Below are 20409 nucleotides of genomic sequence, written 5' to 3'. Positions count from 1 at the left end.
AAAAAAAAAAAAAGTTGCGCTTAAGCGACAGAATGACAGGGCCTTCTTTGTCATCACCGACAGGTACAAAGTAACGTTAACATTCTTCACATATTTGTATAAATACAAACACATCTTGAGCAAGTAACTCTCTCATTGCTTATTTAAACTGCAGTATAAAAAATATCGTTTAATGTTTAATTGAAATACAGTGCAACACCAGAGGAACACTATACTTATTGTTCTACTTGTCCTCACTGCTCGGGGCGATCAATCTGTTCTGAAGGATGAGCACGACGGAACTCTGGTAGCTCATTCAACTTGCTATTGAGACGTGAGATAATGGGGAATGCACTCATGTCTACCCCAAATCTAATACAATAGTGGCAATAACCAAATAAGGATTAACTTTAAATAAAAACTCGCCGAGTAGAGACAATTGTCAAAAAAAAAAGGTTTTAGTAAGCCCTAAAAATATAAGCATACCTAAAACCATTGTAAACCTGGGGAACGATCACCACGTCAGCCATTGTAATAGAGTCTCCAAAGGCGAATTCTTTAGCGGTCTTTTCGAGCATGGCTTCCAGCGCTGTATCATACAAAAGTCAGGATGTTCATCATAATTAGCAATTGGAGGGTTTTTTTTATAACAACGCATCAAACAAAAAAAAAAAAAAAAAAGAGTTACCTTTGAATCCTTCAGTCAAAAAGTGCTTGGCCCATTCAGCCTTTTTCTCATCACCTACGTATTGGAGGATACGTAGGTTGGTGACAGGCTGGATACCCATTGCAACTGTTTGAACCAAGGCGCGTACCTTAAAAAGCAGATCAAGGAATACTCATATTAACATTTAAAGATACGGAGTTTTCTCTCGCTTTTGCTTCCCAAGATAATAGAAATATAGCCGCTAGTGCTATTCTTATGAAGCTATGAAGCATATATTTATTATTACCTGTGCACGTTCCAACGGGTCAGATGGAAGTAAGGGAGTTTCTAATGAAGTAGGGACCAAAATTGTAGAATGCAGGAACATTGGTGGTTTGCGTGGGAATTTTAGTGCTTTTTTTTTTTTTTTTTTGCGATTTAGGACTTTTCTTACCAGGATAAACCTCATCAAGGTATTCAAGGATGCTGATGGATTCAATCAAAGTCTCCCCAGTCTTGATGTCAACATAAGCAGGAACATAACCGAATGGCGAGATCTTGAGGTACTCACTGGATTTCTTTTATCAAAAGAACAAAAAAAAAAAAACATCAGCAAACTCCAGTTTTCAAGGATATTCTCGATTTTTTTTTTTTTTTTTTTTTTTTTTTTTTCGTGCATTTATTGTTTATTGCGGTCGCCCAAAGACAATGAAAGGCGAGTTGTTGGTACCTGTTCTCCTTTGACAAGATTGATGGGACGAATCTCATAATCAATTTTCTTGAGATTGAGTGCAATTCTCACACGCCAGGAGCATGAAGATCGGAAGTAGGAATAAAGGACAGGACGATCAATGGTGGACTCGGACATTATGGAATGAGTTGATTTGTGTGAATGGAATGAGGAAAGAAGAGAAAAGGACTTAATTGTTGGTATTAACATAGATAATAAATATGTTACTAACGTAAATCACGTTACGAATAGTAAAACTGACATTAACTCTTGTTCCAAATATTTGGATTTGTGATCTGTTGGACACCCATTTTTGGAAATGCATGTGGGTCTACTTTTTTCCTGAAGTTTCAAGTGCAATGCTTCTCACTCATTCTTTCTTTCTCATTCTTCAACCACACCAACACTCAACGCCTACTCTCCTCACTCTTCTGCCCACTGCACAACAACGAGCTTAATCCACCAATGTATCCTGGACAGTATTCACAACAGCAACAGTACTATGGAGGCTACAATAATGCTGGATATGCCCCTCCTCCTGGCAATCCTCCCCCTCAACAGGGATATCCATATGGTGGCAATGCCTACCCACCACCAGGTCAACCTTACTATGCGCCCCCTTCTGGGCAACCCTACTATCCTCCTCCTGCTTCATCGCCTTATGGACCCCCTGTCTCATCTCAGAATTACTACCAGCAATCTTCACCTGAGAAACAGCATCAACAATACCAACAGCCCATGTACCCCATTCCTCAGCACATGGTATGTAAAAGACTTGAGTCTCGTACCTTCCTCTCCTTTTTTTTTATATATAATAATAGTAGTGATGATAATAACTTGATACTCTTCGCGGAAACAAGATGTCGCCTACTGAAGTTCCGCCTCCGCCAGAAGGTTGGGCTGTCCGTGAGAGTCCCAAAAAACATGTTCCATCCGATTTTAAGCTGTCCAATTGTCAGGGCCGTAAGCGTGCGCTCTTTATCGGTATCAATTATTTTGGACAACAAAGTGAACTAAGGGGATGTATTAATGACGCCAAGAACATTAAGCGGTTCATCATTGAACGTTTCGGATTTCGGGAAGAGGACACCATCATGTTAACAGATGACCAGGAAGATCCGACTCGCATCCCCACTCATAGTAACATCCTTGAAGCCATGCGTTGGCTTGTTCATGATCCACAACCTAATGACTCGTAAGTCAAAGCTAGTTCATTCACTAATGCCGGTTCATATGGCGTAAAGTTACAAAGATCAGTCGGCGAAACTAAAAGGAGATTTTGTGCTGATAAAAATAATTATAGGTTTTTCTTTCATTTCAGTGGGCATGGTGGCCAGGCCAGGGATGAGGATGGTGATGAGGATGATGGACATGATGAAACTATTTACCCGGTCGACCACGAACAGAGCGGATTCATCATTGATGATACGATGCACGATATTATGGTCCGGCCCTTGCCTGCAGGGTGTCGTCTGACTGCAATCATGGATTGCTGTCACTCTGGATCTGCCCTTGATCTACCCTATATCTACAGTACACAAGGAAATTTGAAGGAGCCCAACAAGTTGGCTGATGTAGGTCAAGGCGTTCTGGCAGCAGGCATGGCCTATATACAAGGCGACATGCAAGGGGTCATACGCGGGCTTGGTGGACTAGGTAAAAAGTTGATGATGAGCAAGGATGTAGACAGAGAGGCCAAGTCAAGCCCTGCAGACTGTATCATGTTCAGTGGGTATGTCAACTATATCAAATCATTACGCCTTGGTCATTTGAGGGCGAGAGCTGAATTAGAATGGTTCCTTTTGGAGCAAAAAAAAAAAAAAAAAAAAAAAAAAAAAATGCCTCATTAAGATAAAAATTAACATGCTGAGCCTCGTTCCTTTCTTATTCTAGATGCAAGGATACACAAACATCAGCAGACGCACATGAGCAGGGATTTGGAATGACTGGCGCCATGACCTTCTCATTTATTAGCGCGTAAGAATCATCAGTACAGTTGTAGAGTATCTGTCAAAAGAGTTACCTAAATTAATACTTTTTTTTCATGGTTCAACATTATAGCTTGACAGCCAATCCACAGCAGAGCTACCTAGAGCTATTGAATAGCATCCGTGATATCCTTCGGTCCAAGTATGAACAGAAGCCGCAACTGAGCTCAAGTCACCCTGTGAACTTGAACTTGATCTTCACAATGTAACCAATGTAACTGTAAATTTCAGCCAATAATAATAAACCCTTTCTCTAGACCAAGAGGACAACTACATAATAAAGTCCAACTTTTAAAATGAATCATTCGATTGTTTCTTTTTACATCAAATAAAAAAAAAAAAAAAAAAAAAAAAGCTCTGTCTTGAAGGAACCTAACAATGGCGCGAATGACGATGCGAACACGAGAGGCACCGATGGAATGGGAGCGGGAGCAGGATAGAAATCTACCCAATATCTTTGCGACAGCAACACCACAACCTTTAGATTCCCAGAGCGGCACGGCTCCTGAGTCATTCATATCAGATCGTGGTCGTGGTACTCAATCATTTCAACAACGAGAATCGAGCTTTTCATCTCAAGGCAGTCGTACGTGATCTTGTAATGCACTGCGTTGCATTACATTCATTAACTGCTGATGTCAAACACTTGAGTACTTTATATCAACCGTTGTAATTTAACGATGTGTTATAGGTTCGTCATTTACTTCCGAAGGCTGGGGCTCGACTGTATCCAGACCTTTCCGCCAGGACTCACAGGCTATCTCAGCTCCAGCTTCGATATCTACAACAACAGCAGCAGTAGTTTCAGGAGCTGGATCTGGATCCGGACCTGAGGACGCATCATCTAAACAGAGGCTATTCGGACTTGGCAGGGATCGTGGCGCTTCCACAACAAGCCTCACTCGGTCACCGTCTCCAGATTCCACATCAGGGGTTTTTGCAAATTCCATGAAGACCAATATCAGTAGCTTCGATTTAAATGCTCTTCGAGGCAATATCCCTGAACAACAACAACAGCAACGGCGCTCACAAATTCGATCGTCTCTTGGAGGCGAAGGAAGAGATAAAGGAGAGACGGCCAATCTGAAGTATGCAAGTTACAACGGACACCGAAGTGAAATTTCCCCTTCTTCATTCTGGAATGATAATGAGGATGATGATGACAGTATTGATCGTAGCAATGATACAGACCGATATACTGATGATGTAGCTGGCGAACATGAGAGTCAAGGCGAAAATAGTCAATATACCAAGGTAAGGAACAGAGCCTAGCAGAACTACGCCTTTTTTTTTTTTTTTTTTTTTTTTTCTTATCTCTCTCGCTGAAGCAAATCAGTTCAAGTTAAGCTCATCATGTAGAGTTTTCTTTCTTCCTCTCTTTGTTCCACGTTCTCACCCTGAGTTCAGTTATGGGGCTCGACGCAGGATAAGCGAAAGATATATGCTCGTAGTAAGCTCAATGGTCAAAATCAACTCTCACGTCGTCATCGACCACAACAACAACAACAACCACAATCCCAATCTCCACCACCTTCACAGGGTAGAGTTTGGTCCGAAAATGTGGATCTCCCTTTTATTTTGTCAGGGTAATTTTTTTCTTTTTTTTTTTTCACTACTGTTGTTGTCAGGTTATCATTATTATTTGTTTTTAAATGAAAAGTTCTTGCTCATATACACATATTACATTAATATGATTAGATATGTTCAAGTGGCGATGAATGCAGTTTTTGTGGTGATGTTGATCTATGTCTTGGCCAATTTTATAACTACTGTTCAAAGTGATGTCGATTGGAGAGCCAAAGGACTGTTGGAACGAAAACTGAACCAGAGGATTCAGTGTCAACGAGATTATGACATGTATCATTGTGGCAGTGGGCAAGTGGGCCCTAAGCTATGGGATACTTGTGCGGAACTGGAGGCTTGTTTAGACGTGAAAGAGCATCGTGTGCAGAGGTATTTTTTTTTTTTTTTTTTTTTTTTTTTTTTAATTAATTGCTAAACACATTTTCTAAACTTTTATTATCCCTATTCTTTGGATATAGAGCGCCAGTTGCAGCAGAAACATTTGCGCATATTGCGAATGCCTTCGTAAACACACTCTCATACAAAACCATTGTAGGTTTCAAGTTTGAGCCATTTGTAATGATCTGACTACTATGCATATTTAGTTTATTTTTTTAACTTTTTTTTATTTTTTTATTTTTATTTTTTACTCGGTATTACACTGTAGGGGTTCCTGGTGATCATCATTTTTGGTGGATTCTATTTCTCGAACCAGGCCATGTCTTCATATCGACACAACCACTTACTACATCATCAACACAACGATGTCTCTCTCCATCCTTCCCTCCATCCTTCTCCCTTAAAATCAGGATCTGAGAATACTAATAGTATTACAACTCAGCATGCCTCAGACGGGTTGAAGCGTAATGATACATTTGGATGGGATGAGAATAGCTTCCTTAGAAGAGGAGAAACTGTTGGTAGACTAGCATCACAAAGTTCAAATCAGCTGGTAAAGGGATCCTTTGCGCTCCAGCGACATGATTCATTAAGACTCAAATCTGACTCGGACTCTGATCCGTAAAAATAAAATAAAATAAAGACCCAGGCGGGACAAAATTCCGAGGATTGAGAAGTTTTTTTTTTTTTTTTTTCCTTTATTTTCACAAAAGAAAGCAATTAAGGGTTAACACGCACGAAAGAGCAAACGGATAAGGCAAAAATAAAAGGTAAGGCGAGATAGATGTAAAAATATAAATAAAAAATACAAAAAGGTTTCTTATCCGCTAAGCTGCTCGCCCAGGCCTTTGACAAATAACCGTGTGATGCCGGGTATCTCGCGTTCTGCATTCTCGAACGCCAAGCGCAAGTCATCTACCACAATACGTTCACTTTCTCGAAGACAGAGATTTTGGAGCTGTAGAATGAAGAAAGAGAAGGGAAAAAATAAAATAAAAATAAGTCTTTATGATCGGTAATGAAGGAGAGATCTCAAAAAAAACAAACAAAAAAAACTTACATTGGCCAAGACGGGTCGAACAAATGTCTGATAAACCTTGTCCCGTGTCATGTCTGCAGAAATTGGTCGTTCCGCACGGTCTGTTATACGTTCTGCTGCACGTTCCGGACGCTCTGGACGTTCGGACCTTTCTACACGTTCCCGTAGCCGTTCCTGCCGTTCCCGAATGGATAGTCCTTCAACGTTTTGGATTTCTCGATAGTACCGTGATCGAACAGTATCATATCCAGAATCACTTAATCGTACCTTCTAAATGCCAATAAAAATTCAGGAAAACGAAACAAAGTAATAAAAAAAACCTGGTTAGTCTTTTTTTTCTTTTTGAAGGCTCACTGTAAAGTGGACACATGAATGAAGTTCCTGGATTAAGTATTGTATTAAAAAAAAAAAAAAAAAAAAAAAAAAAGTAGCGTACATCCTCATGGGTATAATTATCATTTGTTAATGATGATGGGCGTTGTGGTATTGGTTGGTTTTGGGTTTGGTGTTGATGTTGATGTTGATATTGATACTGTTGTGTCAAATTTGCGGGCTCACGCACGGTCCCAAAGTCCCATCCTCCATCATCTGTAACCTCGCCTTGATGTCCCCCTCCTTGAGCATCATCCGAAGAGTCACTTTCATGTCCACCGCCTTCTGTTATCCATCGCTCATGAGCTTCAATGAGCTCTGTCAAATAAGATGATTTCTTGGCAGCGCGGATAAACCGATGTTTTTGCAATTCCTTTGCTGAAGGACGCTATCATTTTGAGATGTTACAAATACATTGTTTATAGTATAAACAAATAAATAAAAGGTTAGAGACAGGAGCAAGAGGAGGCGAAGCGTTGAAGAATTAAATGAAGTGGAGTAAGGAACATGTTTCAAGAAAGGAAAGCTTATTTGACTGAATAGCTTTCGTTGCTGTTGCTGTTGTTGTTGTGTTTGTTCCTGACAGTTCTAGGTGATGCTTACCAATGCTGGATCTCTTTGAAGACACGCTGCGACAAAGTCTTTAAAGGCTCTAGAATAATTACCCTCCAACACTGGAGGGGCATTCTTAGGAATCAAGAAAAGGACTTTCATTGGATGCATATCTGAGTAGGGCGGTTCACCCTTGGCTAGTTCGATGGCTGTGATCCCTAGTGACCAAATATCAGCCTTGTTGTCGTAGCCAGATTGTTTGATCACCTCTGGAGCCATCCAAAACTATATTAAAAACGCAAAGAGGTTAATTTGTTTGTTTATCATATTTCAAGTGTATCAGAGCGCCGGAATACACAAACTGAAAAAAAAAATCTTCTGGTCGTTTTGTTGCTTACAGGAGTACCAACGAATGTGTTTTTCTTCGTCATCGTTGCAGTAAGCTACAGTTAAAAGGAAGTAGGAATTATGGCTGTCAGTATTATTTATGGGCCTGCCATGTGAAGGAATGCTTATGACACAACTTTTCTCTTATCGAGCTTATCATTTACCTGCCCTGATACACCAAAGTCTGCTAATTTGACATCTCCATCTGTAGTTAATAAAACGTTCGCAGCTGCAGGAAAAAAAAAAAAGAAAAAAAAAAAAAAAAAAAAAGTGATGGTAAGCATCTGAGCACAGCGCATTATCATAAGTTGCCATGCCGTCTCAATCGGTCGATCATGAGCGAGGTGCATTCACTTTTTTTTTTTTTTTTTTTTTTTACCTTTGATATCTAATTATTATTATTTTTTCATTGTTTGTGAAAAAGTTCATTTCATGCATGGAAACAAAATAAAATTGAAGAAAGGAAATATCCTGCAGTTAGCGTAAGCATGGTCAAATTAAAAAAAAAAAAAAAAAAAAAAAAAAAAAAAATTACATCCAGTGCAGAACAAAGCAGCTTGCTACTTGGGCGTACCTCTGTGTAATTTACCCTCACCATGAAGATATTCCAGTCCTTTTAGCAATTCGCGTACAATGATGGCGATATAATCTTCTTTGAAAGCCGCAGCTTTCATCTAGTTGCAAAGAAGAGTAAAGCGAGGAAACGAGATTAGGACTTTGAACATTTGGCACATTGACAGTCGACGATTTTTTTTTTTTTTTTTTTTTTCCTTCTTCTAGGCGATATTCAGGCTACATAGCATGAGAGATATTCAGGTTTTATGTGCTAGCGTGTTTTTTTTTTTTTTCCTCTTTTCTCCTTTCTCTTTGTCCAATGTTCTTAAGTCACTGATCCTCGGTCTTATTTTCATCCCTTCTCCACCTCTTTACTGTTGTGCGCCCCTTACCAGATCTGCACAGGAGCCTCCAGAACAATATTCCATGACGATCCAGAGATGCGCCCCTTTAAGAAATGATGCAAAGTACCTAGACAAAAGAAGAAGAAAAAAACATTAAATCCACCTGATCAACATTGTAACAAGATAAAAAGATACTATGCGTAGCAAGGCTCTTGTAATTTAAAATTTTTTAATAGTTACCGTGTCACATATGGCGAATCCAGTTGTGAGAGGATATTGATTTCCTGTTGAATATCGTCAATCTCATCCTCTGCACTTTCCAGATCGATGATCTTGATGGCTACAGGTTTTTTCGTTCTGCGGTCGAAACTAAATATTGACACAAGAAAATAAAAAAATGTTAGTAAGGCTCAATCAAGGTATTTCGTAATGTCGACGTTTAATTTTTTACCCTAAAACTTTTTTCTCCTTGATCCCGCCCCCCCTTTTAACTGAAAAAGAAGAACAAAAAAACCACAAGAGTCGATTGTGTTCATTTGTTTCATTAAACATCTAACAGCAAATCAGCAAATCATAAAGATCACAAAGACGAAAAAAGCCCAGTGCGTAATTCGCAGGACAGTAGATCATCCTCTTCCAATGTCAAGGGAAAAATACAAAAAATACATAAAATAAAATAAAAATTGAACTCAGGGGGACAAGGAGGTCTAAACCGCGCCTTGTAGCAAACCTTCTAATGTTGATTGCTGATGTCGGAAAGATGTAAATGACAGGAAGCGGATATAGTAAAAGAGGAATAAGGGATAGATAATCTACCCCGGTATTTCCCATCGCCTTGCCCTTACAGTTATTCTTATGTGCGTCTTTTTTTTTTTTTTTTTTTTTTTTTGTGACAAGGATAAGTTTGTATTATGGTGGACAAAGCTCCAATAAAGACATAAAAGAAATCTTATTTACCCTTTAAATACTTCGCCAAAGGATCCCTTGCCTATTACAGATCCGAGAGAAAGAGAGAGAGGGAGAAGAAAGGTTAGAAAAGCTTATGCAGAGAACATTTCGCAGAAAAGGAAACTACCCTGATTTTCGAATATAAGAGAATTTTTTTTCCTTCTTTTTCTCAACAACGTTAGCACACCTACCGATCCTCTCGAGCTTCACGTAGTACTCTTCTGGATCCAATTGACTAGAAACGCTCTACGAGAGGAAGTTTTTTTTTTTTTTTTTTTTTTTTGGTTTGTTTGTTTTCCGATAGGACAAAATAAGATCAACGGAAACGATGTCATCGACAAAGATTAAGAAAGAAATAAGAATGTTTGTATTAATATCAACTTAGACATGAAAATCAATTCGGAGAGAGAATAAGAGAAAGAGAGAAAGAAAGGGAAAGAGAGAGTAAGAAAGTGTTACCATTATAGTGTTGTTACAGGGAGTGAATGAGTAACTGACCAAGAATGGAATGAATATGAAAAGAGAAAAATTGATGGAGCACTAAGACTTGAATGTGTTGCGTGTGTATACAATGCAATGCAAAGAGATAAAATAGCAATAAATTTAAGAGAAAAGAGAGAGAGAGCAAGAGAGAGAAAAGGGTTTAGATTTGTATTGATATGAGTGGATGGGGTAGGAAAGGAAAAAAAAAAATAAAAAAGTGAAAATAAAGGTAAAGACGAAAGGAGATAAAAAAATAAAAAAAAAAAAAAACCATTACCGCGAAAGCATTTTCCGTGTAATCATGTTTGTAAATAAATATTGGTCTCATCCATGCATTTTACCCCTCAACCACGCATGCTTGTTGCCTGCATGGTTGTTCACCTTCTCTCCACAAGCTTCTGACGTGTTTTCGTAGTGCCCTGCCACTTCTTCCCAATCTCCGCCAATGACATTCGTGTGCCTGGGCGGAATCTGAAATAAGCTTGGGTCAAGTCCTCTCTCTCTTCTTTCCTCTCTCTTTTTCTTTTTCTCTTTCTTTCTCCACACGCACACATACACGCTCTTTTGTTATTATTATTATTATTATTATTATTATTACTATTACTATTACTATTATTTATTAATCTTCTTTTTATTACTGCATTGGAATGAGCTATCTCTATTAAGTTTTTTGTATCTGTATTGTTAGTGACTTGTATTAAAAAAAAAACATTCAATCTTTTTCTTTTTGCAAGGATTCTTTATCCACCTCGCTTGAATTCGAACAAAGGACGCAATGAGTGAAGTGGTCCTGCTCGACTCATAAACTCGTGCTATTTGTAATTGTAAGGAACAAAAAATGGCAACATCAGTACAGACAGTATACATTAAACATCAATAGAGTTCAAAACATCACATGCAACCAAGCATCGTTGTTTATCTACGCACATCAAGCAATTCTCTTGAAGTCGCACGGCTCTTGACATCAACGCACAGACAAACTGCCAAAAAGTTCTTCAGTTCTGAACTCAATGCCTCTGGCTTCTTGAGTGTAGGCGTTCCATTCGTCGCAATCAAATATAAGGCCTTCAGTGGCTCCTCATCCAGGTATGGTGGCTCCTGTTCAATCATCTCAATAGCCATAATACCCAATGACCAGATATCAACCTTCGCACCATACTCCTTCTGCTTCACCACTTCAGGTGCCATCCAGTATGGTGTACCAACCATCGTAGCACGCTTGCTCTTTTGATCTGTCAACTTTGCACAGAAACCAAAATCAGCTAAATACACAAGGATCAAACGCAAAAAAGTATAAATATACATATTAGAACTTGGTCCTCACACGACTTCTTTCAAACAAATGTCCCTTTTTCCATAGTTTAACCAGATATAATATATATCTTCCAACTTACTAATCTTTACACGCCCAAAGGGATCCATGAGGACATTGTCCGATTTAATGTCTCTGTGAATAATGTTCTGGCTGTGTAAGTGCTGCAGACCTTTGCATGTCTATGAAATGAAAGAGATTGGTAGTAATAAAAGAAGCAACAAACAGTCCATCAGTATTCCCTTCACTTCTTTAATAGTAATAATAATAATAATAATAAAAAGCACAAAAAAGTTAAAAGTCGCCTTTGCCAACCACTACAGGCGATAAACATCGTAATACATTACCTCGAAACAAATGCATGCAATTTGACTTTCGTTCAGTTTGTTATTTTCAATGACATCTGTCAAGGCACCTCCCTCCATATACTCCATGACAACCCACAGCTCTTGGTTCTTGACCAAGAACGAGTCCAAGTAGTTGACAATGTTGGGGTTGGTTGATTCCTTCATGACCAGAATTTCATTCACCACCAGCTCCTTTCTAGGTTGCATTGTAAGATCCATCTGCTTAATGGCCACCTTTGTATTTGTTGTAAGATGCTTGGCAACGTAGACAGATCCGGAAGCACTGATAAAAAAAAAAAAAAAAAAAAAAAAACACTTTAGTATAACAACTCCAACAACGACAGCAACAACACATAATAAAAATGTAATACAACTTACCCCTGACCGACTTTCTTGATTTTACTGTACAGAGTGCTAGGGTCCCCAGCAGAAACAACGCTTCTCAACTTCTCCATGATTTCTGCCTCAGTCATGGTGGAGATTCGCCTCTCGACAACATCCTTGTTTGCTGTTCCGTTCAGCGCAGCAGCGGCTTCCGCAACATGTGGGCGTGGAGCCACAGGCGGTGGTTTATGGCCAGCGTCGTCGCTTCGTCCATATTGCTGCTGTGCTTGGGGTTTAGGGCCGTTGTTATATTTATTGGATGGGGAGCTCGACAATGGAGGTGTGAACTGAGTTTATATAGTAAAGATAACATTGAAAATGATGAGTCTCCATTTAAATGCAAGGTCTATATGATTTAATGGTATAGTAACATTGGTAATAAACAAAAAAAAAAAAAGTTCAGACTTACGGAAGGTGAAGGGGGATTGTAGTCTGGATAAAGATTGTTGGGTGGTCTTGGCGCAACAGCTGGCTTTCCACCTCCTTGTTGCTGTAGATTATCCAGATCGCGTTCATAAAATAAAAAAAAAAGATTAATATAACTATTTTAAAGGCGGACCTTTTTTTTTTTTTTTTTTTTTTTTATAATGCTCAGATCTGAAAATAAACACCTCATACGAGAGCAATTGAATAAATACATAAAAAAAGTCTGAAGACACAATGCTCAGAACAGACATACCTTTCCATCATAGATAGCCAAGCTGGACATTCTCTGGGTAACAGGAGCAGGTATGATATCCACACTCTGCAGACGCTCAGGGATGTAAGGCCGCTGCTCATCGGGTCTCTGCGGGCGCTGTGGACGCTCAGGTCGGCTGGAGGGTGGAGAGGGCGATTGCTTCGGCATCAAGTTAGCCCATCGATCACCTTCAGCATCATTCGGTGCAAGAGGAAGATTGCCAGGGACTAACGATGGTGTACCATACTCCTCCTCGTTTCGTTTTGTCTGGTCAGTGTAAAACTCCAAGACCTCCAACACTGCCTGAGGATTGTTTGCATAATCTTCCTTTGTGATGGCAGATCCAGTCAACAACTTTGTCCATTGCTCTGGCATTCCCTGGTAATACCAACAATAAATAGTAACGTTTTAGTTTCATTAGTTGGTAATAATTCAACGACACAACCTCCTTTTTCATTTGTATTATGGTTTTGTGCAACACACATACCGAAAAGTTACCAGTGTTTGGATCAAAGCCCACATGGACTGTGTGCACAAAGTTTGTAGGGTTGGAGACACCCATGAGTGGCGATCGAGAGTAGATCTCATGCATCCACGAGTATAACTCTTCATCATTCTTGCACGAGAGAAAGTAGCTGCGGTCCTTTGTGACGAGCTCGAAGCAATAGGCCTTGAGATCAGTGCGAGTCACGGCAGTGACATCCTTAAGGAAGATCAAGACTACCGCATGAGGAGTTGACTATGAACAGAAACCAGAAAATGTTTTAAGATCAGGATCAAGAGAGGTGAGGCAAGGCAAAGAGGAGAGACATTGACCATCAACAACAGGAGACATGGATATTAAGTTAAAAGAGGGGAAATGTTGGCAAAATGTCATGAGCAAAAGCATGAGTATAAGGGCAATCATCCATCCTCTCAACCTGCCCTCACGACTCGGCCATCAGTCAGTCGAAACAGTCCTGACTTGCCAGGTTTGAGAGACAGGAGCAAATATGTAAAAAAAAATAAATAAATAAAGACAACAAGCAGCGATAGCAGTAGTTGCCACCATCAAGAAACAGTCAAATGTATACAACTCTTGCCTGTTCTATCGTTTTGGCCCCCTACATCTATACTATCGAGCTACATTTGCAATTGCAGATGAACTAGTGAGCTAGCTATTGTCATTTCCTCGACATGAAGTGTTAACATTCTATTTACAGCAGTAGCAGTTTTCTCACACTTGCCATCCTGCTTGAAATAGTAACCAAAAAAAAATAAAAAAAATAAAAAAAAAAGCAATTGCACATTCACACTTGTTGAAATGTGGGGATGATGTCAATGCATTCTTTTTGTTCCTCGTTTCTCGGAGGAATATTACTGGTATAGCTCTATGAATTAAAGCATTTGAAGTTGGGGGCTGGAACCAATCGTTGACATACCTCGTTCTTATGGAAACTCAAGGTGAGTTCTCTTAAAGTCATATATCTCTTCAACCACATGAAGGCCTTGAGACCCTCCTCCTTGACGGAGATGTAACCATGCTTCAACACACCCGAGCCATTGGTGGGGGCCTGCTCTCTAATAGGCTGGATCGGTGTTAAGTCTTTGTACTTTGACAAGGGGTTCGAGTTTTCCTCGGTGGCATACATGGTTAGGAGATGATGGAAGAGAACTAAAACAAAATGTAGAGGGGAGAATGAGAATGTGTAGGAGGAGAAGAAGGATAAAGAGAATGACAATGAGAATGAGAACGAATGGAAATGAGAATGGAAAAGGACTGAGGAATGAATAAATAAAAGAGAAGAAAGAAAGGGATGAAGCAGTTGATTGTCAAAGTTGTTCTTTCTTTTTTAATGTCTCACACCACTCAAGGGCAGCTAAAGTACGCTAGTTTTTAAGACCAAGATGTGGGAGAGCATCAAAAGGATAGGAAAATAAATAAAAAAAAAGGAAAGGGTGCAGTGAGAACAAATTCAAATAGTGTATTCAGTATTCAATTGAATAACTGAAATAAAAGCTCATAGTTCCTCTCTTGCTCTTGTTGGAAAAAAAAAAAAAAAAAAAAAAAAAAGAGCAGTTGGCTTAATGCAGCCATGCTATGTTATATACTATGCAGACGCACCATACAAGCTAAGCAGATGAGTTTTATTACTATTATTATTATCGTTGTTGCTTATTCAGGCACAACTGTATTATAATCCTGACCTAGTTTAAAAAAAGGAAATTGTTCGTTTGGCTGTCGTCCATAATAGATACTCATGTCTATTTCGAGAAGATAAAGGGAGGAGAGGTTAAAGCTTTAGACTTCACGTTATTTTTATACATATTATATTATAAGTTTATCCTTATATTCCGTTCCTTCACGATCAACTTGAACGCGTCGTCGTTGCATCAGGATAATCTGTATTAGCTAACAAGCCAATCTATTGCAAAATTTTAAGGGCTATTTCATACCAATATCAAAGAATGGATGGTTGGGCTCTAGGGAGTTTCTCATACTTGGCTTGGCTCAGCGTATTATACACATCATACAATATGAAAAGTAGAGAAGAATAAATTACTTCCAGCTCAAAGCGATCGCATCTTCCTACGAACCTCCCAATCCTTTTTATCTTTCTCCGAGGACAATGTGGGGTGCACACAGAAACTGTCTGTTAGGCACAGCACAGGGACATGTTTCAATTTACTAATCACGTTATTTGATTTTCATAGAAAGCTGTCACGCACATCGACGGGTCGAGGCAGAATTCTGGCCCAAAAATGAAGAGAGCTGTACAAATTCAGGAGCTTGGATACCCTTGCTTTCATAGTGTGGAGTACATTATTCAGCTCTGCTACTGGGACTTGCATATAACATTTTTCCATTATTCCCGAACAACTACGTCTCAAAAACAATGGCCGGCTTTACATCCTAAACAATTTTGCTTCTCTTTTTCGTACGTCTGCAGTCATAGTAGCACTTAAACACTGTATATTTGCGCGAGACTCTGCAGTAAAGGCCCGGGAACGGCAGCTGTTTTTAAACTATAGATTCTAACTATCCTAAAATTTAATATTTCTCACACCCTCTCTTTAAGGTACCTAGCTTGCTATGAGTTGAAGATGTTACTGGCCGCTTGCTACTCTCGCCACGGCTCGTCGTTGTGCTCGGACCAAGACTCGACCCTGCACCTACTCCTGCGCTTGTGCTTGTGCTTGTGCCTGCCGTTGGTGGCGTTATTTGTTGCATCCAAGCAGAGTGCCCTCTGCATTCACAGGATGAAGATACAGCGATCGTTGTTGTCTCTTCAGATGGCCGCGGATGATATTGCACATGTTATGCGCCGCCATTACATCGCGGTAGGAATATGTATGCAATATAAGCGACGAATCTCCACTTGCCCGACAAAGTTTTCACAGGATGGGCACTTCTTGGAAGTATAGTACTCATTGGCTCCAATAACCACATAGCCGAGTGAGCGCTCCTAGAAAGAAATATTGAGTCAGAGAGAGTAACAATAATAATAAAAAAATAAGAGTACCTTCTTAAGATTGGAATGATCCATGCAATGAGGAAGGTCTTGAGCTTGGCCCAAACTAGTCGAGCCCTGCTCCTATAATGACCTTGTTGGGATCTTCTCGCTTTTGGCCAATACATCCATCGACTTTTGAGTAGCTAATCTTGCTTGCTCTATAATCGGCTTGCTTTGCCCACGCTCTTTCCTTGAATTGCATCTTGTCATGATCGAGGTCCAGGCCCAGGACCTTGGTTTTGTCGGCACCACATCCCCAAAGATCGGTTACGTCTTATCCTGTTTTGATGACGCTTCAGGCCTCAGGGAGGTAATAGTTTGTACCGCCTACTATGCTCGTAATGCGGTTCGGTAACCATTCATCAGCAAGCCTCCTGTACTTGACGCAGTCCAGCTCCTTCATTTTGAACGCCAAGAAATGGAGTGTGACCGTCGGTCCGGATACTGCCTCTTAACACGTATCTGTTCTCGTGACAGTGGTTTGGATCAAAATTATCAATTGAAATCTGACGCAGATGTGTTTTCATGTCTGGGATGTTCATCATATACGTGTTGTCCTTGAATCTTCTGCGATCTTCCTTTAGGCGCATCTCTTCCAATATTAGATATCAACATCGTGACTAACACTCCTGGCGTCATATAGGTTCCGACATAATATGTGAAGCTTGTTATCGGGTCATCAGGCCCAAGGATTGCCTTGCCAGCGATATATCTCCTCAAAGTCTGGTTGTGCAACAGCTGTTGCAAAAGGGAGCTCTCTGAGATCGTTATGAGCTCATACCTTGGCGGGTTATGGGGCAACATGGTGCGACCGCCTTTAGTGACGCCGTTCAGTCGTGCAAAGTTCTCAATGGTACTGTGGTTCTCATTGATATCAACTATTGATGAGCCGGAAATGACACCCTTGTTTCTCTGCGCCTCGGCCTATATAAATAATGCATACAGACGAGCTTTAATAGGATGTCGTAAGTTGGCAGTATGTGCAGGCCTTCAATATTCGAACCATTCTTACCTTTTTGTAAAGCTCAACGCTATCATGTCTAAAGTACCTTTTGATCTCCAAGAAAAGTTGAGTGGCTACGGACTGAGTCAAAGGCGTGAACGGAATTTGGTTTTGACGGGGCACACCGCTACAGGTCGCAGCGCCATGACCCAAGTTGAAGCCTCGCAGCCTGTGGAGGAACATGCTCAACATTTACCTATTTTTGCTGCTTTGAGTGGATTTCCCGGTGTACAAGTACCGCAGGAACATTGTTTTAAACCTAAACTGACTGTACTGTGATGTTCCCTTGCCTTCCTCGCCAGCGCCTTGTGATTCTTCTGGACCGCTCTCGCCCCGAGCTACCACTCCATCGGCTATCGTCGCGACATCTTACTGCGATATGCGAGGGCAGATAGTATCCAGGATATCTTGATCGCCATCATTCATGAGGCGCGAGGTAACTCTTTCTATGTATTGGTCCAGCAACCAGCCCTTGCTCCCCCCCCCTCCGCTTTATATGGGCAGCCAGACGCTCAAGTACATATGACTTCTCGGATTCCTCTCCATCAAGCGCGCAACCGACGTTAGCATTAAGAGGACCGACTGTCAGCACCATCAATGGATTTATGTCCATCCTCCTAACAAGATAAACCTTTTTCATATTGTCGAGGCTGCCGGCAGTGACCAACACTGACTCTTTCTTTTCTTTGGCCCTTGGGGCAGTGGGAATAGGAGGAGGTCCTGCTGCAAACTTTTTAATACACATCTTCATCCGCGCTGGTGACTGGTACATGATGGTGCGTGAACTCGTGCGCCTTGAACGAATTCTGCGGCCACTGTGCTCGAGGCTCGACAGCTCAGAAATGATTGAAAGCTTGCTTGAAATGGCCTCGGAACCTAGGTTGATCAGCCACAGGACCGGATGAGCTTGCTCTAGTGCTGACCCTGGCTCTTTGCTGCTGAAGCTCTACCTTGTTATTTTCATACATGACCTGATGCTTTTGGAATCTTGTTACCAGAGTTTTCACTTCCCGGCCGTGTTGCTCCTCCGGAGACTCTTAGGGCGATCCAGATTGGCCTACTGCGAGGGTGATAGCAGGGTTTGCAATATGTTAACAAACACTTTCCGTGCGGCCGTATAAATGCACAAAGACTTTATATTTTTATTTGGACCCTTGACCTTATCGTGCTGTTGATAGAGCTAAATAAGTATATACGCACTTTTTTTTTTTTTTTTTTTTTTTTTTTTAAAAAAAAAAAGTTCGATTGTTTGCCCATTGACAGGAAGATGACTTTAAATGAGGGAATAGACAGGTTAAGACAGGTTAATATTGTACTTACTTGTGGCATTTCCGTCAAGTGTTTTTATAATACCTAAATTTGCCTTGTATATCAATGGCGATTCATTACGGTAGTTATTTTTTGTCACAGCGTACAAGGCTGTAAATTCTTCTCTGGAGACTTCGAGGTGCTTAATGATGTTGTCCAACTTGTATTCGAGGATGTTGGGTCTCGAAATTATTCCCCAGATGGCTTTAGCGCTCCTGTATGCAAACAGATTGCTGCCTGTTGTGATAGCGACAGCACCTTCTTGACAGTCTTGTGATCCTCAAATCCGCCTCAGCTGGAGATATGATGACGGACCAACCTTCCGAGGCCATGTAAGCGATAAAGGTGTCCTTGTCAGCTTTCCCCCAATGGAAGGCTGCCATAAGTCCTTATTGATGCTCTTGAAGAGAGCATTTCGGATCGCCTGCTTTCCTTTGACTCTCTCTCCGAACTGCCCGAAGAGCCTGGTCGCTTCAGCCAAAGCATTCTGACGCAACACTTGTCTTTTGGCATTCGCCATCTCCTTCTCGGAGCAGGGTTCTCCATCGAGGTAAAGGATAGATCTTTCCTTAGAAGCGATCTCTGGGTTTCTCTGTTCTAGGGACTTGTGGACCGTATCGAGTGGACGGAAGGCATAGGCAAAACGAATGGTGTCAACTCTTTGCTTATTTGGGGTAGGTATGCGCAAACGAGGAGCGACCGATGGAAGCTGGCTCGTATTCGTTCTCCTTCAGAAGTGACGACAGCCCTACGATCCCCAAAAGAAAAAATTTGATAGCAGGTAAAAGTATATTGGTACTGAGGTGGTATATTTAGCAAATAGAGCGGTAAGTCTCAAGGAAAAAAAAAAAAATAAAAAAAATAAAAAAACCAAGGCTTTTTAAAAAGTTAGCGTCAAGAAGGCAGAATGGTCGCTGATTCGACAGAGTTGAATATTTACTTATTTTTATATGAGTTTTGTTAATCCAACCTCCAAACAATGCATGAATTGAAAAAGGTTTTCGAGGCAATATGCAATACCACATGGCTCAGCATAGGCGGACAAGACCACAATATGCATTATCGTCCTCAAACCAGCCAGTTGTGGATTGACCATGAGATTTGACTTCTTTCTCCTAGGCCCGTCAGCCTTTCCTACCATTGCTGCCTCGGGTGCTTTGCAGGCGCTACTGAGGCAACCCTTCGTAACTCCGCTGCTGCCATGATGGATTCGAGCCCATTGAGTTGCATTTAAGGCGACATACGAAGACGCACTATCAGTGTTTTCTCTCGATAGGATGTGTGGCTATGAGCTGCTGATTGACTTTCGTGGCTTCCTTGGATGCTTCTTCTGCTTGGGCCTATTTGTATATACTTTCTTCTTGGCTCTGACGACTTTCTTGTTGGCGCATTTTCTTTTCGATACGCGCTTTGGTGGGGATGATGGCGATGATACGACGATGCAACGATGACAGCATGTAGCATCAGCTGCCTTGCGGCTACAAACTGGCTCAAATACATATGTTTGCTTTTCCCCCGCGGTCTATAGTGGACGGTCCCACTCTCTCTAAATATTAAAGATGGTTGCTCGGTTGTCGCCGTGTATGCGACTGTAGTTGTAATCTCTCACCAAAGGAATATAGGCTTACTGGTTCTCACGTTTCTAGCGCTTATGGTGTGACGACATGCGTTCGTATTATAAAAAGCATGGAGGTGAAATTTGAAATGGGCGTCTCTTTCGTAGGGTTTTCACCACACGCAGAGTCCTGCTGCTACGTGTATACCGAAGCTTAGGAGAGCACCTCAGGGGTAGGTCCATTTTTACTATAGAGTCAGGACATTATATGGTGAGACCTTAGTAAAAACCTCTCGTCTGGTAACAATAATAAAAATTACCTTAATCTCCTTGAGATCCATT

The 20409-nt window shown here is 40.8% G+C and overlaps 6 protein-coding genes across 6 annotated transcripts; 2 read left to right on the top strand and 4 right to left on the bottom strand.

The window, feature by feature from the left end:
• Positions 1 to 233: 233 nt before the first annotated feature.
• On the bottom strand, positions 234 to 1493 carry BCR41DRAFT_313426 (hypothetical protein; the record flags this gene model as incomplete). Its single annotated transcript, XM_022021134.1, has 6 exons — positions 234 to 351; positions 466 to 568; positions 668 to 794; positions 933 to 973; positions 1080 to 1203; positions 1356 to 1493. 6 exons carry the CDS (start codon positions 1491 to 1493, stop codon positions 234 to 236), a joined length of 651 nt encoding a protein of 216 aa, XP_021876317.1.
• Positions 1494 to 2163: 670 nt separating this feature from the next.
• Positions 2164 to 3651, top strand: BCR41DRAFT_206550 (peptidase C14). The gene is made up of 4 exons (XM_022019927.1): positions 2164 to 2550; positions 2659 to 3087; positions 3249 to 3332; positions 3417 to 3651. Exons 1-4 carry the CDS (start codon positions 2216 to 2218, stop codon positions 3550 to 3552), a joined length of 984 nt encoding a protein of 327 aa, XP_021876316.1. The 5' UTR covers positions 2164 to 2215; the 3' UTR covers positions 3553 to 3651.
• Positions 3652 to 3679: 28 nt separating this feature from the next.
• Positions 3680 to 5966, top strand: BCR41DRAFT_426068 (Di-sulfide bridge nucleocytoplasmic transport domain-domain-containing protein). Its single transcript, XM_022030674.1, has 6 exons — positions 3680 to 3929; positions 4035 to 4597; positions 4751 to 4929; positions 5042 to 5296; positions 5386 to 5458; positions 5574 to 5966. Exons 1-6 carry the CDS (start codon positions 3722 to 3724, stop codon positions 5928 to 5930), a joined length of 1635 nt encoding a protein of 544 aa, XP_021876315.1. The 5' UTR covers positions 3680 to 3721; the 3' UTR covers positions 5931 to 5966.
• A 631-nt stretch (positions 5967 to 6597) lies between these two features.
• On the bottom strand, positions 6598 to 9730 carry BCR41DRAFT_313427 (kinase-like domain-containing protein; the record flags this gene model as incomplete). Its single annotated transcript, XM_022021135.1, has 9 exons — positions 6598 to 7104; positions 7320 to 7553; positions 7667 to 7711; positions 7820 to 7884; positions 8230 to 8329; positions 8603 to 8681; positions 8795 to 8923; positions 9512 to 9542; positions 9694 to 9730. Coding segments are annotated over 9 exons (1227 nt in total), but the record flags the coding sequence as incomplete, so codon positions are not given.
• Positions 9731 to 10589: 859 nt separating this feature from the next.
• BCR41DRAFT_363075 (kinase-like domain-containing protein) lies at positions 10590 to 14577 on the bottom strand. Its single transcript, XM_022025835.1, has 9 exons — positions 14129 to 14577; positions 13195 to 13446; positions 12708 to 13085; positions 12438 to 12518; positions 12023 to 12315; positions 11645 to 11927; positions 11380 to 11479; positions 10913 to 11247; positions 10590 to 10797 (listed from the first exon to the last, which is right to left on the bottom strand). The coding sequence occupies exons 1-9, from the start codon at positions 14336 to 14338 to the stop codon at positions 10726 to 10728; spliced, it is 2004 nt and encodes a 667-aa protein (XP_021876313.1). The 5' UTR covers positions 14339 to 14577; the 3' UTR covers positions 10590 to 10725.
• A 1428-nt stretch (positions 14578 to 16005) lies between these two features.
• On the bottom strand, positions 16006 to 17387 carry BCR41DRAFT_375042 (hypothetical protein; the record flags this gene model as incomplete). The annotated part of the gene is made up of 3 exons (XM_022026913.1): positions 16006 to 16153; positions 16983 to 17125; positions 17214 to 17387. 3 exons carry the CDS (start codon positions 17385 to 17387, stop codon positions 16006 to 16008), a joined length of 465 nt encoding a protein of 154 aa, XP_021876312.1.
• Between the last annotated feature and the right edge of the window lie 3022 nt (positions 17388 to 20409).

Source organism: Lobosporangium transversale, assembly GCF_002105155.1.
Source record: "Lobosporangium transversale strain NRRL 3116 chromosome Unknown BCR41scaffold_60, whole genome shotgun sequence".
NCBI classification, from domain to species: Eukaryota; Fungi; Mortierellomycota; class Mortierellomycetes; order Mortierellales; family Mortierellaceae; genus Lobosporangium; species Lobosporangium transversale.
This window is presented reverse-complemented; position numbering and strand designations above follow the sequence as displayed.

Coding starts and splice junctions, on each gene's coding strand:
- BCR41DRAFT_426068 (XM_022030674.1), top strand. CDS start 3,722: ATGGCGCGAATGACGATGCGAACACGAGAGGCACCGATGGAATGGGAG. Junction 4,598..4,750: donor AAAATAGTCAATATACCAAG/GTAAGGAACAGA, acceptor CCCTGAGTTCAG/TTATGGGGCTCGACGCAGGA. Junction 5,297..5,385: donor AAAGAGCATCGTGTGCAGAG/GTATTTTTTTTT, acceptor CTTTGGATATAG/AGCGCCAGTTGCAGCAGAAA.
- BCR41DRAFT_206550 (XM_022019927.1), top strand. CDS start 2,216: ATGTCGCCTACTGAAGTTCCGCCTCCGCCAGAAGGTTGGGCTGTCCGT. Junction 2,551..2,658: donor GATCCACAACCTAATGACTC/GTAAGTCAAAGC, acceptor AAATAATTATAG/GTTTTTCTTTCATTTCAGTG. Junction 3,333..3,416: donor ACCTTCTCATTTATTAGCGC/GTAAGAATCATC, acceptor TCAACATTATAG/CTTGACAGCCAATCCACAGC.
- BCR41DRAFT_363075 (XM_022025835.1), bottom strand. CDS start 14,338: ATGTATGCCACCGAGGAAAACTCGAACCCCTTGTCAAAGTACAAAGAC. Junction 13,447..14,128: donor TGAGTTTCCATAAGAACGAG/GTATGTCAACGA, acceptor TTCTGTTCATAG/TCAACTCCTCATGCGGTAGT. Junction 12,519..12,707: donor TGGCTATCTATGATGGAAAG/GTATGTCTGTTC, acceptor GATAATCTACAG/CAACAAGGAGGTGGAAAGCC.